General features: G+C 41.1%; 1 protein-coding gene across 1 annotated transcript; it reads left to right on the top strand.

Annotated features, from left to right (window-relative positions):
* Positions 1 to 6,460: 6,460 nt before the first annotated feature.
* On the top strand, positions 6,461 to 10,393 carry LOC139750265 (uncharacterized). The gene is made up of 2 exons (XM_071664839.1): positions 6,461 to 6,624; positions 8,541 to 10,393. The coding sequence occupies exons 1-2, from the start codon at positions 6,594 to 6,596 to the stop codon at positions 10,262 to 10,264; spliced, it is 1,755 nt and encodes a 584-aa protein (XP_071520940.1). The 5' UTR covers positions 6,461 to 6,593; the 3' UTR covers positions 10,265 to 10,393.
* Positions 10,394 to 17,117: the final 6,724 nt, after the last annotated feature.

Here is a 17,117-nt window from a genome sequence, read left to right as displayed (position 1 = left end):
AAGAGAGTATCTCTTCTTACTATAATCCATCTTTTTCAATCCTGCTTTTTACATTTGTTACCCCCTCAAAACATTTGTTTGATAGAAAATGTGATAGTGGCTGATATCCCATCATTTTTCATTTTCTACGAGATACTTAAGTAAAATTTTGATTTGAGAAGCAATTGTAGGTTGATTCAGACAACTTGGTGGTTATCGGAATGGATCATTTACTGCCATGGAGAAATAGGACCAGCGATGAAACATACAATAGAAATTCAAGGGGTGACTCTAGCAGAATCTTGAAGTACAAAGGCGCGATCATTTTGATCAATGCTCTAAATAATCTCATTTAGTATGATCATGAATCGCAGCCATATACACAATCACCACATATCTGATCAACCAACAGTGGTCTGTGCACCAACCAACGGTGGTCTGCACACCAACCAACGGTGGTCTGTACACCAACCAACAGTGGTCTGCACACCAGCCAACGGTGGTCTGCACACCATCCAACGGTGGTCTGCACACCATCCAACGGTGGTCTGCACACCATTCAACTCTGGTCTGCACACCATCCAACGGTGGTCTGCGCACAGCAGGAGCTGATGAAGACATAAGACCCGCAGACAAAAATAGACAAGGATGTTGATCCAGCTCACAACAATCACCATTATTCACTTCATTTTTTTTTTTTTTTCATATGTATGACGCAAACATCGCTCCCAACACTGCTTCGCGTGGCGCGGCGATACGAGAGGCTGTTTGTTAGCCAGCGCATACAACGAAGGTCGCCACTACTTTGCCCAGTCATTTTACAACAACTCGGCTTTATAAATGATACACCGTGATAGCAGTGTTCTATTTATACACACTCTCTCCCTCTCTCTCTCTCTCTCTTTTTCCCTCCCTCAAGGTGGTTGCTTAGCCCCTCTGCCGTTGTTTTCCTCAACCTCCTCACATACCTTTGGTGTTCTTGATCGTTAGGGATATTTCCAGACATGCCCATAGTCCAGACGTGAGGTTGGCGGGACATTTTTTTTTCTTATAGAGACAGACTCACACCCAAGAACTCAAGCTAAGGTAAGGTTGATGCATTCAGCTGCCGGAGTTTGGTATCCGCAGCCACCGCAAGAAATTGCTGTAATGTAATGTCACCTTGTGTTTATGTTGTTGTGTTGTGTGTGTGTGTGTGTGTGTGTGTGTGTGTGTGTGTGTGTGTGTGTGTATGTGTGTGTGTGTGAAGATTCGCCAAGGCTGAGCTTGTGACACGGGCTCTTGAGGATGACAGTCCAGATTCTGGTATACTAATTCAGTTACAGATCGCGTTTGTGTGTGCTCGTCGTGCCATTACTGGCACAGGTCGGGTTTATATGCTCGTTGTGCCATTACTGGCACAGGTCGGGTTGATATGCTCGTCGTGCCATTACTGGCACAGGTCGGCCCGTATGTAACTGAAGTGTAGTAGGCTCCTTTACGTGTGTGTGTGTGTTGCGTAGAATATAACAAATTACTCTAACCCAAAAAGAGTTTGAGGGATCGAGCACACGTCTGTACCTGGGAGACGCAATGTACCATTAGGAATGTGGTTTTCCTGGTGTCATCATCCACTTTGCTGGTCACAATATCTATTTTGGTCATCAAGAAACAGCTCTCTAGAATACCAGAATAGATCATTCTGTTTTAGTGATTCGTCAGAAGTGTTCATCCTTCTCTCTCTGTGCCCCTCACATCCTGGGCCAAGTTGTATATTCCTCAGCATGAAGAGAAATATTGCAATTAATCACTGAATTCATTGATGCATATAATCACTAATCTTGATAACGACCACGTTGAAGAATTACAACAATTAGATGTTAGGTTATTATTAAGCATGTTTATTAACGCCTATACTGAAATTTTAGAAGAAATCGGAATCAAAAAAGAATAAAAAAAAGAACAAGGTATTGTGTCAGGTATTTTGTAATTTTTTCCAAGATGTATTTCCTTCGACACTGACCTAGTCTCGTATAGAGCGAAACAAATTATCAAAAGGTTATGACTAATTAGGAAATTAGCTAATATGTAATCACCTGTTCTAATTACTTCTCTAATTAACGTAAATAATTATCTGAATCTTAATTTCTTGAGTACAGCTCTATTTTTTTTTTGTCATTGTGATGCATAGCTTATGATGATATTTTGTGCTAAATCTAAATCTAAATCAAAGTAAGATAGGCAGAGTCCAAGGTTTCTATTCTTTCTATACATTGGATATCAAGGTGGCTACGGCGTTTATTTTCTTGCTCTCCAACACAGTCACCCAAAATTTTGGTATACAGACTAGACACTTTGCTGGTAATTAACAAACATATCTAACTAGCTTAGTATTCTCTATGGGGTTATGACACAACAAAATAGCTGAAATAGAAATCTTTAAGATTTTGGTTCATTTGCAATTGTTATTCTAATAATTAGTCAACGATAAGTTTTTATCTTTATTTAGATTTCTGGAAGTGGCCAATATGCAAAATATTGAATACTTCAGGTTTCTTTTTTGCTTTCATTATATTTTCCTCAAGGAAGGAAATACAAATTGCTCCTGCTCTTCTTCTTCTTCTTCTTCTTCTTCTTCTTCTTCCAAGCAGTCACCACTCTAACCCTGGTTTAATGAAGACTGAGGTGTAGTGAAGTGAATGTGGTCTTTGACATGATGAGCAAGGATGTAGTGAAGATGAGGGTATAGTGCAGATGTGGACGTAGGGAAGATGAGGGCTTAGTAATCATGAAGTGCAGTAAAGACTGGAATGCAATGAAGGTGAGGGTATAGTGAGAATGTGCTTGGTGGTGTCTGCCCCAGTTGTGAATATGGAAGTGTGGAGGGAGACATATCATGTTCATTAGCGAATGCTGGCTTCCAGATGTTTCATCAGATCTCCAAGAAAATTCATCCAGTACTGAAATATCTTGATTGATTTAGAAATTGATTGAACTGGGTCACTCTTCCTATGCACTCCAAGGGGTAATACCAATACTTGTTGCCGGAATTACAGATTTTAGACCAAACTCTTGTTGAGCATGACGAAACAAACACCTGTTAAGAGATTTCAAAACAAATCTACGTTTTAGGAGGAACAAAGGCAATAAAACTTTTTGAATAATTTTTCTTTTTTTCAGAACAAAAAAGTAACGTGATTTAGGGATTCATTCAAAAAATGATAATGATAATAATAACAAGGTGACATAGATCAAGAAACCGATATGTTAAAAACAAAAAAAAAATCATTTAATTTTTGGCGACTGCTTGAAGTATAGAGGTTTTAAAAAGCCTGTTTCATGACACAAGTACCTCCCAGTTTGGAAAAAAAAATAATGATATCAAAGCTGGCAAACGCCTAAGTTTTTAGAAATTCTTTTAAGATGAAATATTTGTATTATGAAAACTAAAGACCTGGGTATTAGAACTTATATTATAGATGACGAGTAGAGCTAAGAACCCTGGAGGCATGTTGACTATTTGATCCCATGTTGAATGATTAAATAGTGACCTGTCGATCCTCTACAAGAAAACATAAGATTTTCTTGGTCCAATATTTTTTTGTAAAGGAATCTAGCTGTAGGTATGTTTAGTATTATTCTTTGACCATTTTTCTTGCTTACCTAATGTACACTGAGGATCGACAGGTCACTATTCAATCATTCAACATGGGATCAATAGTCTTCGTTCATCCAGAATCTTTAGCTCCGCTAGTTAGCTATAAGTTCATAAACCCAGGTCTTTATTTTTCATGATACAAATATTTCACCTTAAACGAAATCTTACAAAACTTAGGTGTCTTCCAGCTTTGATGGCATTACTTTTTTTTCAAAATTGGGAAGTACTTTGTGTCATGAAAAAGGCTATTTGAAACCTCTATACTTCACGCAGTCGCCAAGAAAATGGTCTGCTTGATCCAGAGGCGGATTCATATGTACTGGAGGTACACATATACACAGGATTAAGTAAACCATATCGTGTTTCGTGTTTTAAGACAATAGATATCACAAGCAAAGTATATCTGATGCTCCCCACTTCCTACTCCTTGCTTAGATTGCATATTCATCAATCAAGTTATCACCGACTCCTTTGCCAATGCCCTACAGAGGCTCAAATGCATATAAATAGTTACCTTTTTGGGGGGTTGGCTCCTACTCCCACCCTCGAAGGCTAGCAGGGCATAAGGCCGACTGGTTGCTTATTCCTTAGGCCCCCGACTGCTAGGGACAATGAAGGCCATCAGCGTCAAGTTATAACCAACCGTGTATTTCGCTCCTCAGAATCTTCAGGTACGGAATGATGACACGAGCACTGTGCTCACTCTCACAGCATATATGGATCTTGACAAGGACGAATGGATGAAAGTAATGATTTGTTGTGACGGTATTTTATTTATGTACTGTAGATGTGTTATACAGGTCTGCCTGAGAGATGTGGCTATTAAGTATTGTGACGTATGAGGTTGTATACATTTTTGTACATGCTCGCCATTTCTCGCGTGAGTGAGGTAGCGTCAAAAACAGATGACAGAGGCTTAGAGGGAAAATTCCTCACTTGGGTTCTTACTCTGTTCCTTCTTTTGGAGAGTAATGCAGGAAAAGAGGATTTCCAGCCATTCGCTCCCACTCCTCTTAGTCGTCTTCTACGACGCGCTGGGAATACGTGGGCAGTATTCTTTCTCCCCTGTTCCCAGGTATAGAAATATATATTCACATATATATTGTGTCATTGGGTTATTTAGTTTGTCAGCGATTGACAAAATGCTCAGACAAAATGCTCAGCACTTAGAGATTTTTCACTTAGAGATTCAGTTCTCAAAGATTCAGTAGTTAGAGACGCAGTCTCGTCTCGTCTCCTCTTTAGCATCATGGCCTCGTCTCAGATTTCTCCCATCATGGTTTTTTTTTTTTTTTTTTTTTTTTGGAGTTTCAGTCGAGAATCTGTGGACACATTCGAGTCCTGCTACCGGTGTATGAGCGATGATGAGGAGACCTCCGCCGGTATGACTTCTCCAGGTAGATGTGTGAGTGGTGAAATCTCGCGAGGCATTATCATGGCCTTCATCACCCCACCTTATTCTCATAATCATCTGCTTCTTGATGTGATAACTACTGCAGGCGATGGTTCAGCCAGACAACCAGGCAGACCTGATTCCGTTTTCTGTGAAGGGGCAACTCTTAAAAAGCAACACAACTCGTTCTTCATGAAACTCCCTTTATCTGTAGTTCTGAATCAATGGTTTCTTCAGGTGAATGATAGAAAAAAGAAATAGAGTGATTAATGCATTAGCCCGGATCTCTGACCTGGTTAACTGATTACAGTCACTTAGAGAAGGTTATTCGCAAGGTAAAGTCGAGTGTGGATGAGCTTATTTGACCACGTCTGCATTCTATGTACAGATGACATCAAGTAGAGTGATTCAGCTACGTTGCCCAGTCCAGCCTCGTACGCTGTACATTCTCTCTTAAATGTAGAGTATATTTCTTTATTTTTCAAGGATCTTTATTGTGGTCTGACAGTTACTTATAGTTCTTGCAATGAACATCTTACGAACTCGTATTGTATTATAAATGGGGGCTTTGAAATCGCCTACTAACGCACGAGGGACATTTACTTTCAACTTCAACCTTTTGCTGTTTGAAGTATCACTCATGATATATATATGCGACCTCCACAGAGGTTAACTATTACAAGGAAAAGACTGTAATGATTCACCTTCCTCGAGTACTAACCAGACACCGTCTTGCTTTTGATGATATCCACAGAAACAAGAGGTAGTATTGTCAACACTTCTCGTTCACTGAAGTGACATTTTCTACAATGTGTCATCAGGTAGATCATCCCCTTATCGAAGACGTTCTTAAACTTATGTATTTCATGACTTGAATCATCATATTATGACACTGAATTAAGGTAAGCCTTCAGGGTCATAATCTGGAGAACCAGGGGAGCTTCTGTGGTTCTTAGAAAACCCTCAATGAACCGTAGAACGTAAGCTTTATGATATGATGGAAGGTGATTAATGATGTAACATGACAATGAAACGTAGAATGTAAGCTTTATGATATGATGGAAGGTGATTAATGATGTAACAGGAGAATGAGAGAAAGAGATTTTCAAAGAGGAGCGATAATCTTTGCGGAAAAAATGCGTACGCTCTTTTACTGATGTTTCTTATCATTTTCATACGACGCCTTAGCGATGCTTCCAACCCTCGCCGCTTGTCATTAGGGTGAGCTATGGAGGCAAAACGTGTTCAGCGACTGATTCCAACTTCCTAGTTCAGTAGAGATCGGTTGAGTGGTAGTATTCCTCCCCATGACTTTGACCTGACGCTCTGCGTTTGCCTAATAACAGATGACCTATGCAGTTTCTCTTGCCGCCGTCCGACCCTGAACTCCTTACTGTTCCTGTTGACGATCACGTATATAAAGGTGCGTCTGGTGGAGACAGCAGCACAACTCCCGCTCTCTGCTCCTCCTCGTCTTCTCCTCGTGGGCAGTTGTCCTCGAGTCTACCTCCGGTTCGAGACACACAAGAATCGACGTCCAGCCTTGACTGATCTTTCCAACTGTGTCTATACTTATCTTCAGACATGAAGATTGCTACGTATATATTACTGACCAGTAAGTAATAATCTGTTGATCTAGGTAGCCTTCTCATATATATATATATATATATATATATATATATATATATATATATATATATATATATGAGAAGGCTATGGACGGGTAACAGTACAGTTCGTTCGCGGGCCTTGCATTACCCACCTCCAGCGTGGAGAGCAACCATATGCAGTTTCCAGGAGACACATAAAAGGGAATTCTGGAAATGTACAATTATAATCAAGTGGACGTAGTGATTAAACTGAATGCGACCAATCTGGCCAAGAAATGCACAAAAGACTTCATCATTGCCAGGGAGGAAACAGCCGAATTTGGTCAAACTCCTCAAAATGTGTGTTTAGATCTGCAACTGTAATGTTAGATATGTAAATCTGGATATAGTTTGCTATAGCATGTCAAAGGTAAGGCGAGATGACTTACACGAGCCAATATAGTGTTGCGTCACGGATGCAAGTAAAGTAAATGATCATTGGGTGATCATAGTTAAAAGAAAACTTACATTATCAAATTACAAAGGTGAATTATGAGGCTGAAAAAATTTGAATCACAGATCAAGTCTAATTTGGACATGAATGTCGTCATTGTTGATTGCTTGACGGCCGGGTCTGGAAGTTAATTACTATATTGCCCAATGTATATCTGAGAACAGATGTGATTTTCAATTTGTTACTCATGCATCAGGCGCTAGATCAGGTACCCATCCGTCTGTTAACTTACTCTAGTTCAGGTACCCAATTGTCTGTTAACTCACCCTATCGCAGGTACCCACCACCATCACCTGTTATTAACAGATACTCACCCGTTTATCAACTCACCTTACTCATTCTACGAAAGCAAGAATTTCTTTTTTAACGAAGGTTCTTTCATTCTTGAAAACAGTTTCCATGAATTACATCAACGTATGAGTGACCCTCGAGCAGCAGCACCAGCGATGTGGTATGCAGGTTTGCTACATGGCTGCGAGATATAGACCTCCTCGCTCTGTCTGCACGTCAGCTGAGGAGGAGCAGCTTCTTCCTCCTTCTCCTCCTCGTGTTTATTTTGTCAGTTTGGTCTCACGCTCTCGAGCGCACGATTCACAGTTTTTTTTTGTTTATCCATCGTAACATCATGTTCCAAGATGATATGTCTTTGTACCTCCTCCTTCTCATCCTCTTCCTCCTCCTCCTCCTCCTCCTTCTCCTCCTCCTCCTCCTCCTCCTCCTCCCTCAGCGTTTTACGGTCCACGGAAACACCAGACGGACGCTGAAGACCCGGTTGTTGCAGCACAACCGGGTCTTCACTGAGAGAGAGAGAGAGAGAGAGAGAGAGAGAGAGAGAGAGAGAGAGAGAGAGAGAGAGAGAGAGAGCCTCCTCCTCCTCCTCCTCCTCCTCCTCCTCCTCCTCCTCCTCCTCCTCCTCCTCCACCACCCACTATCACGAAATTCCAGAACGTTAGTTTGACCAAGATATAAACACTGGATGTTTTGGTGGAGGATACGTGTGTTTTCCTGATTGGTTGTCACACTTACTTTCCTCGACATTGGAGCAGTGTAGTGAGGTTGAGGAGAGATTAAAGTTACCACATAATCGATGACCAGCCACCTCACTCATGACTTCCACTCAAGCTTGGCTCTAGTTAGATATCCGAAGCTAAGCTTTATGTTACATAGCCGGAGCTAAGCTTATATGGTCTACACACATCTTTGATGCCAAGTGTCGTCATGCATTTCTTCCTCTCTCTCTCTCTCTCTCTCTCTCTCTCTCTCTCTCTCTCTCTCTCTCTCTCTCTCTCTCTCTCTCTCTCTCTCTCATCGTCATGAACATTCTTCGTCATTCATGTATAAGAGACGTGAGGGACAGCGATGGTGCGGTGTGGGCTCGCTGGTAGCTTGAATCCCAAGAGATAATTTTCTCCCTCCTTTTTTCAACAGGTCTGCTAGGGGTATCCCTAGCGAAACGGTTGAGTTACTCGCCTCCAGTCAACGGTTTCAACGGTAACGGAGCCAACGGTAACGGTGGTCACAGCAACGGAAATGGCAATGGCCCTTACGGCAAGACTGTCAACGGGAATGGCAATGGTGTATACAAATATGGCAACGGAAATGGCAATGGTGTTCACGGAAATGGAAATGGCGGAAATGGTAACGGAAATGGAGGCTCTTCATATGGAGTTTACGGAAATGGCAACGGCAACGGCCTCAATGGGAATGGATTTGGTCGTTACGGTAACGGGAATGGGAATGGAAATGGACGCTATTCCTACAGAATTAATGGAAATGGCAATGGCAACGGTTTGAATGGGAATGGTGGAGTGGTCAATGGTTTTGGGAATGGTAACGGTTTATACAGAAACGGTAATGGCGGATCTAGTAATGGGAATGGATATCGTCGCTACGGTAATGGAAATGGTAATGGGTATAGGAATGGTGGTTACCGGAACGGAAATGGTGTCAGTAACGGAAATGGGAATGGCGGAAGAAATGGAAATGGTTACTCAAACGGCAATGGCTATACCAATGGTCGAGTGAATGGTGCAGTTAATGGGAATGGCGTCGTTAATGGTAATGGTAATGGTTATTCTAATGGAAGGAGAAATGGCAATGGATACTATAATGGCAGAGTAAACGGAAACGGTGCGGTCAATGGCAATGGAGGTACAAACGGCAATGGATATTCAAATGGAAATGGAAACGGCTACAAGAATGGCAACAGTAATGGATATGGTGGGAGGAACGGCAATGGCAATGGTAATGGTATTAATGGCAATGGAAATGGTAATGGTATCAACGGGAATGGAAATGGATATAGATATGGTAATGGTAATGGTGTCAATGGAAATGGAAATGGTTACAGATATCGTAACGGTAATGGTAATGGCAATGGAAATGGTAATGGCATCAATGGAAATGGAAATGGATACAGATATCGTAATGGTAATGGTGTCAATGGGAATGGAAATGGTTACAAATATCGCAACGGTAATGGTAATGGAAATGGTAATGGTATCAATGGGAATGGAAATGGATACAGATATCGCAACGGTAATGGTAATGGCAATGGTAATGGCAATGGTAATGGTAATGGTAATGGATATAGATATCGCAACGGTAATGGTAATGGCAATGGTGGTAATGGTAATGGATATAGATATCGCAACGGTAATGGTAATGGCAACGGTAATGGTAATGGTGTCAATGGGAATGGAAATGGATATAGATATCGCAATGGTAATGGCAATGGTAATGGTAATGGAAATGGATATAGATATCGCAATGGTAATGGTAATGGAAATGGTATCAATGGGAATGGCAATGGATACAGATATCGCAATGGAAATGGCAACGGATACAGATATCGCAATGGTAATGGCAATGGTAATGGTAATGGTAATGGCATCAATGGGAATGGAAATGGGTACAGAAATGGTGTTAACGGCAATGGCTACTCTAACGGAAACGGCTACACCAACGGTAATGGCAATGGCCACACCAACGGCAACGGCAATGGCTACACTAATGGGAACGGTTACGGCTACACCAACGGCAACGGCAATGGCAACGGCCACACCAATGGCGCTAACGGCAATGGAAGCAACGGGTACGCTGTGTCCAGTCCATCTTCATCGATTCGCTTCTACCAGACTCCACGAGGTTGAGAGGGGAGGAGGAACCTCCCTCACCACACCACCCAGTAGACCACGTCAGCCTCCACGTATACCAAAGCTCCACTCTCTCTCTCTCTCTCTCTCTCTCTCTCTCTCTCTCTCTCTCTCTCTCTCTCTCTCTCTCTCGATGTATATACAACGCAGCCAAGGTATAGCTCAGCTTGCCTTGGTATGAAGTCTCCAATATATATATATATATATATATATATATATATATATATATATATATATATATATATATATATTTATTTATCTTCTGTTGGAGACTCTGATTTTGTACATTGGCTTCTCATTCTCGGCCTGTGTGTTCTTTTACTTCTTGTGCCTCGACTCTTGTGTGTCGCTTTCGTCTGTAGTTGGTAGATGCCTAATGTCTGTTTTGATAACTTATATCTGTATGAAAGAAAAGTGAAATAAAAAAAATGATAGAGCTATTCCCTCTTTAACCAACCTTGTTTATAACCTTGATTTATCATCATCCTACTTCCAACGTTATTAAGGTTTACTTAATGATGATATACTTCTGTTAACAGACTATAATGATGCTGTCTTACTAGAAGAGAAAAATGATCAACGAGTCAGATAACTTGTGGCTCCCTTAAATGAAAGCCGAATCATTAGGCGCTAAATGGATCTTCACTGATTATCATTTGTTTAAATATGTATAATATATTTCTTCAGTCACTCTCCCGTTAGTGAATGATGTTTAACCAGATAAGGCGTGTCAGTGATGGGCCATGTCCCCAGATATGGACACCAAGATCCTTGATGGTCTAGGCAAACTCGAGCTGAGTTACAAGCTATGGCCTGGCTAGGCTTGTCACACAAGCTGTGGCCTAGCTAGGCTTGTCACACAAGCTGTGGCCTAGCTAGGCTTGTCACACAAGCTATGGCCTAGCTAGGCTTGTCACACAAGCTATGGCCTAGCTAGGCTTGTCACACAAGCTGTGGCCTGGCTAGGCTTGTCACAAGTCTGGTTCATCACCCCAGTCCAGGTCAGTATTCGTTTACCTAAAACTGACTTGACCGTTGACCCAAATTCTGAAGGGTTACGTCAAAGACACACCATCGTCTTTGAGGGTCGTACCGTCGTGCATAAGTTCATGACGTCGTACTTATGGGTCGTATCGTTGTGCATAAGGGTAGTACCGTAGTGCTGAAAGGTCGTATTATCGTCCTCAAGAGATGAATCATTATGTGATTCTTTTCCAGCCATGAGTCGATCTCCCTTCCTGCTCAGGTGATTGCTAGGTAATAGACACTGATTGTCAGAGACCTGGCTGAAGCCTCCATCTTCTCCCGTAATTAGGGTAGATCAAGTTTCAAAAGCTTATCAACCTGTTCAAACACTACCTTCAACACCTGTGCCGTGTGGTGGTGGAAGAACTTCACTTTTCTTACCTCCCTCATGAGCAGGTAAGGAACGCCATTATACCTCAGCCTTTTACAGTAACACTTTACAAGAGCCACTGGTAATGGGAGGTAAAGCAAAGACCTCAACCTTGTTACCTGTTTAAAACACAGTAACCTCAACCTTTCACAGCCACTCTATGCTAAGTATTACGTCACTAACTAGAGAGATGTCTGCATGCATCCAACGAGTGTATCGTTTCTATCGTGGTCATGTCTTCGAGTTCTGCATCATATCACTGATCATGATAATCTTCTTTAACACGTATCACATGGCTGTACACTCTAAAGTGGCCTCCTCACTTATATCTCGGTAGCTCTAAAGAAGACTTCCTCCTCTGTAATTATTCTCGTTATTCATAATCATTTGCCATAATGCAGCGGAAGATTCAGTCCTTCTCTTTACCATAGGGACAAGGTTTCCATGTCGCTGTTCATACTTTCCATGGGCCATCCAACTCCTTGTTGGAGCTTCCATCCTCGCTATCCAACACTTCCTGTTCCTCCATCACGGTGTAATTAAGTTTTTGCCCTTCTTGCTTCCTCCATTGTAATGCGGTCTCCCCTCCACCTATCCTGCCCTGCCTCTAATCATCCATTTCCTTTGCGAACTCTCTTCCAGATTCCCTATTTCACAGGGGTCTTCCTTCCCTTACCGATAGTAAATAAGAGATGTACGAAAATAACTCGAGCTGCTACTTGAGCAAAAATTTGTTCTTTCCTTTTTTCCCTAGTGTTCATCTCTCATGAACATTCCCATCCGAACATTGTCTTCTTCATCGAATTCTTTCACGTTTTTACATTTGACACACATGTCTTCCACCTGTTTATCCTGCTGCTCTCTGCCACGGGTGTGTCCTCACTAGTCAGAGGCACTCCCATCAAACGACCGCTAAATAGCCAAACAGAAGACAAGGATTGTATGTATGTATGTATATATATATATATAATGTGTGTGTGTGTGTGTGTGTGTGTGCTTGTTAATGTAATTTTTTCCATTAATAATCGCCGCTTCCCGCGTCAGCGAAATAGGTCCAAGAATAGACTAAGAAAGGCCGCATTCGCTCACATCCATTATCTATCTCTCAGGTGCAATGCACCGAAACCACAGCTCCCTATCCACATCCAGGCCCCACAGACCTTTCAATCGTTTACCCTGGACGCTTCATATGCCCTGGTTTAACACATTGACAGCACGTCAACTATGGTATATTACATTATTCCAATATGCTCTATTCCGTGCACACCCTACACCCTCCTCTATATTCAAGCACCGATCAATCAAAATATTTTTCGATCTATCCATCCATCTCCAATCTGGTTTTCCCCTAGTCCTTGTTCCCTCCACTTCACACACACACACACACACACACACATATATATATATATATATATATATATATATATATATATATATATATATATATATATATATATATATATAAGTGGTAAAGTGTGTGGAAGAAGAAAGTTAAGAGTAAATGTGAATAAGAGCAAGGTTATTAGGTACAGTAGGGTTGAGGGTCAAGTCAATTGGGAGGTGAGTTTGAATGGAGAAAAACTGGAGGAAGTGAAGTGTTTTAGATATCTGGGAGTGGATCTGTCAGCGGATGGAACCATGGAAGCGGAAGTGGATCATAGGGTGGGGGAGGGGGCGAAAATTTTGGGAGCCTTGAAAAATGTGTGGAAGTCGAGAACAGTATCTCGGAAAGCAAAAATGGGTATGTTTGAAGGAATAGTGGTTCCAACAATGTTGTATGGTTGCGAGGCGTGGGCTATGGATAGAGTTGTGCGCAGGAGGATGGATGTGCTGGAAATGAGATGTTTGAGGACAATGTGTGGTGTGAGGTGGTTTGATCGAGTAAGTAACGTAAGGGTAAGAGAGATGTGTGGAAATAAAAAGAGCGTGGTTGAGAGAGCAGAAGAGGGTGTTTTGAAATGGTTTGGTCACATGGAGAGAATGAGTGAGGAAAGATTGACCAAGAGGATATATGTGTCGGAGGTGGAGGGAACGAGGAGAAGAGGGAGACCAAATTGGAGGTGGAAAGATGGAGTGAAAAAGATTTTGTGTGATCGGGGCCTGAACATGCAGGAGGGTGTAAGGAGGGCAAGGAATAGAGTGAATTGGAGCGATGTGGTATACAGGGGTTGACGTGCTGTCAGTGGAGTGAATCAAGGCATGTGAAGCGTCTGGGGTAAACCATGGAAAGCTGTGTAGGTATGTATATTTGCGTGTGTGGACGTGTGTATGTACATGTGTATGGGGGGGGGGGTTGGGCCACTTCCTTCGTCTGTTTCCTTGCGCTACCTCGCAAACGCGGGAGACAGCGACAAAGTATATAAAAAAAAAAAAAAAAAAAAAAAAAAAAAATATAAAAATTTATATATATATATATATATATATATATATATATATATATATATATATATATTATCCCTGGGGATAGGGGGGAAAGAATACTTCCCACGTATTCCCTGCGTGTCGTAGAAGGCGACTAAAAGGGGAGGGAGCGGGGGGCTGGAAATCCTCCCCTTTTTTTTTTTTTTTTTTTTTCCAAAAGAAGGAACAGAGAACGAGGCCAGGTGAGGATATTCCCTCAGAGGCCCAGTCCTCTGTCCTTAACGCTACCTTGCTAACGCGGGAAATGGCGAATAGTATGAAAAAAAAGATATATATATATATATATATATATATATATATATATATATATATATATATATATATATATATATATATATATACATATATATATATACTCATTGTCAACCTCTCCTCAATTATTATCTCCATATTTTGAAACCATTTTAGCACACCCTCTTCTGCTCTCCTAGATACATTTTTGTTTTATATTACCACATATCTCGTTTATCCTTTTGTTACTTACTCGAACAGACCGCCTCACACCAAATATTGTCCTCAAACATTTAACTTCCAACACATCCACCCTCCTCCGCTCATCTTCATCTATAGCCCATGCCTCGCATCCTTATAACATTGCAGGGACTATCATACCTTCAAACATACCCATTTTCACCCTCTCAGAAATTACCTCTTTTTCCAAACATTTTTCAATGCTCCCAGAACCTTCGCCCCCTCACGCCTCACTCATATCTGCTTCCATAGTTCATTTGCTGTCATATTCACTCTTAGGTATCTAAAACACTTCACTTTCTCCGAAGTTTCTCCATTCAAACTCAGCCAAGCTGTCCCTCTCTCCTACTAAACCTAATAACCTTGGTTTTATGCTCATTTATTCTCAACTTCCTCCTTTCACTCACTCTTCCAAACCGTCACCAACTTTTGCAGTTTCTCGCTCAAATCTGCCAACAGTGCTGTGTCATCAGCAAATAACAACTGCCACGCATCCCAGGCCTCATCTCCTACAAACTGTATACTCGCTACTCTCCCCAAGACCTTTTCATGTAACAGTCCCGGCCATCTTCAATGACAGATAAGGAAATGAGTAAGAAGCAAACAGAGCAAGAATTACTTTAATCACCTCAGATATATGTAGGCCAGACACTTAAAGTTATAAGGATGAGGGAATGGCTGCTGAAGGAAGAATATTTCATAGTACTGTTGTGCGGAGAAAGAAAGAAGGGGTATCATAACGGTCAACCTTCGAGTGGTTGGTCTACACAATGAAAATATTGAAGCAGGCAGCTAAGCGAGTGCCGTGTGGCCAAGTCTAATTGGCTGGGACACACGCAACAGCTGAGAAAAGGACTTTTGGTATACTGGCTGCTGGACTAACAGCGGAGAGAAACATAGAGGCGGACGGAAAGGGATGGTTGAAGATGGATGATGATAGGAGAGTTAATAAGGACGAAGGGTTTATGATTTCAATCAGACTAAAAGTGAATTGGAGGAGGAGCCACGCCAGATATGGGAAGAGCATTACTTGGCATTCCCTCAGGTATGGAAAAGCTGCTCGGACTAATTTCATTATGTGTGGTTTCTAGAACAGGGTGGAGGCTAGGCTTATGCCTGGTATGTTTGTATCATTGCTTGCTTGAAATGCATTGCTTGAAAAGTAATTCTAAAAGAATTAGTGAGATTGATATAGAGATAGAATTGCGTTTTTTTTTTTCACTGGTGATTTTAATCAGTTTCTGATGTGGTTCAAAGATCCGAATTAATGAATGAAATATTGATAAAGACTTTAGTGTCATAACATCCACCTAAACTTCTAGCCAGTCCTGGAAAGCTAGCAATCACAAACACTGACTAATCCCAGCAGTAAGTAAGACTAGTGTCATAATCATTGCTTCGCAATCATTACAATCATGAACACATTATTTCGCATAATAGTAATGTAAGTGTGTGACCACACCGAACTGTTTTGTGTTGTTGAGTGCATAGCAGCCATTTGCAAAGACCATAGAGAGGTAGAAATATCATGAAAGAAATCTTTAAGGGATTTTAGTACAATCAATTTTTGTCATTCACATCTATACTGATGGGTGTCTACATATTTGTTTATATTCTCAGAATGACAAGGAACCCGTACGGAGTCAGTATGATTCATATATATATTTTTTCTTTTCTTTTAAACTATCCGCCATTTCCCGCATTAGCGAGGTAGCGTTAAGAACAGAGGACTGGGCCTTTGTGGAATATCCTCATCTGGCCCCCCTCTGTTCCTTCTTTTAGAAAAAAAAAAAAAAAAAAAATATATATATATATATATATATATATATATATATATATATATATATATATGAAATATATATGAAAAAGATTTTGAGTGATCGGGGCCTGAACATGAAGGAGGGTGAAAGGCGTGCAAGGAATAGAGTGAATTGGAACGATGTGGTATACCGGGGTCGACGTGCTGTCAATGGATTGAACCGGGGCATGTGAAGCGTCTGGGGTAAACCACGGAAAGTTGTGTGGGGCCTGGATGTGGAAAGGGAGCTGTGGTTTCGGTGCATTATTACATGACAGCTAGAGACTGAGTGTGAACGAATGGGGCCTTTGGTGTCTTTTCCTAGCGCTACCTCGCACACATGAGGGGGGAGGGGGTTGTTATTCCATGTGTGGCGAGGTGGCGATGGGAACAAATAAAGGCAGACAGTATGACTTATGTACATGTGTACATATGTATATGTCTGTGTGTGTATATATATGTGTACATTGAGATGTATAGGTATGTATATTTGCGTGTGTGGACGTGTATGTATATGCATGTGTATGTGGGCGGTTTGGGCCAATCTTTCGTCTGTTTCCTTTCGCTACCTCGCTAACGCGGGAGACAGCGACAAAGCAAAATAAAAAATAAAATATATATATATATATATATATATATATATATATATATATATATATATATATATATATATATATATATATATATACACACAAATAAACAGGTAAGGTAAAGTCGAATAAAAGTCATTGCTTTATTATTGAAGAGTTCACCGTACATAGGTA

This window comes from Panulirus ornatus, chromosome 9 (genome assembly GCF_036320965.1).
Source record: "Panulirus ornatus isolate Po-2019 chromosome 9, ASM3632096v1, whole genome shotgun sequence".
Classification (NCBI taxonomy): domain Eukaryota; kingdom Metazoa; phylum Arthropoda; class Malacostraca; order Decapoda; family Palinuridae; genus Panulirus; species Panulirus ornatus.
Note: the sequence above shows the minus strand (reverse complement) of the source record. Positions and strands in the feature narration are given on the sequence as shown.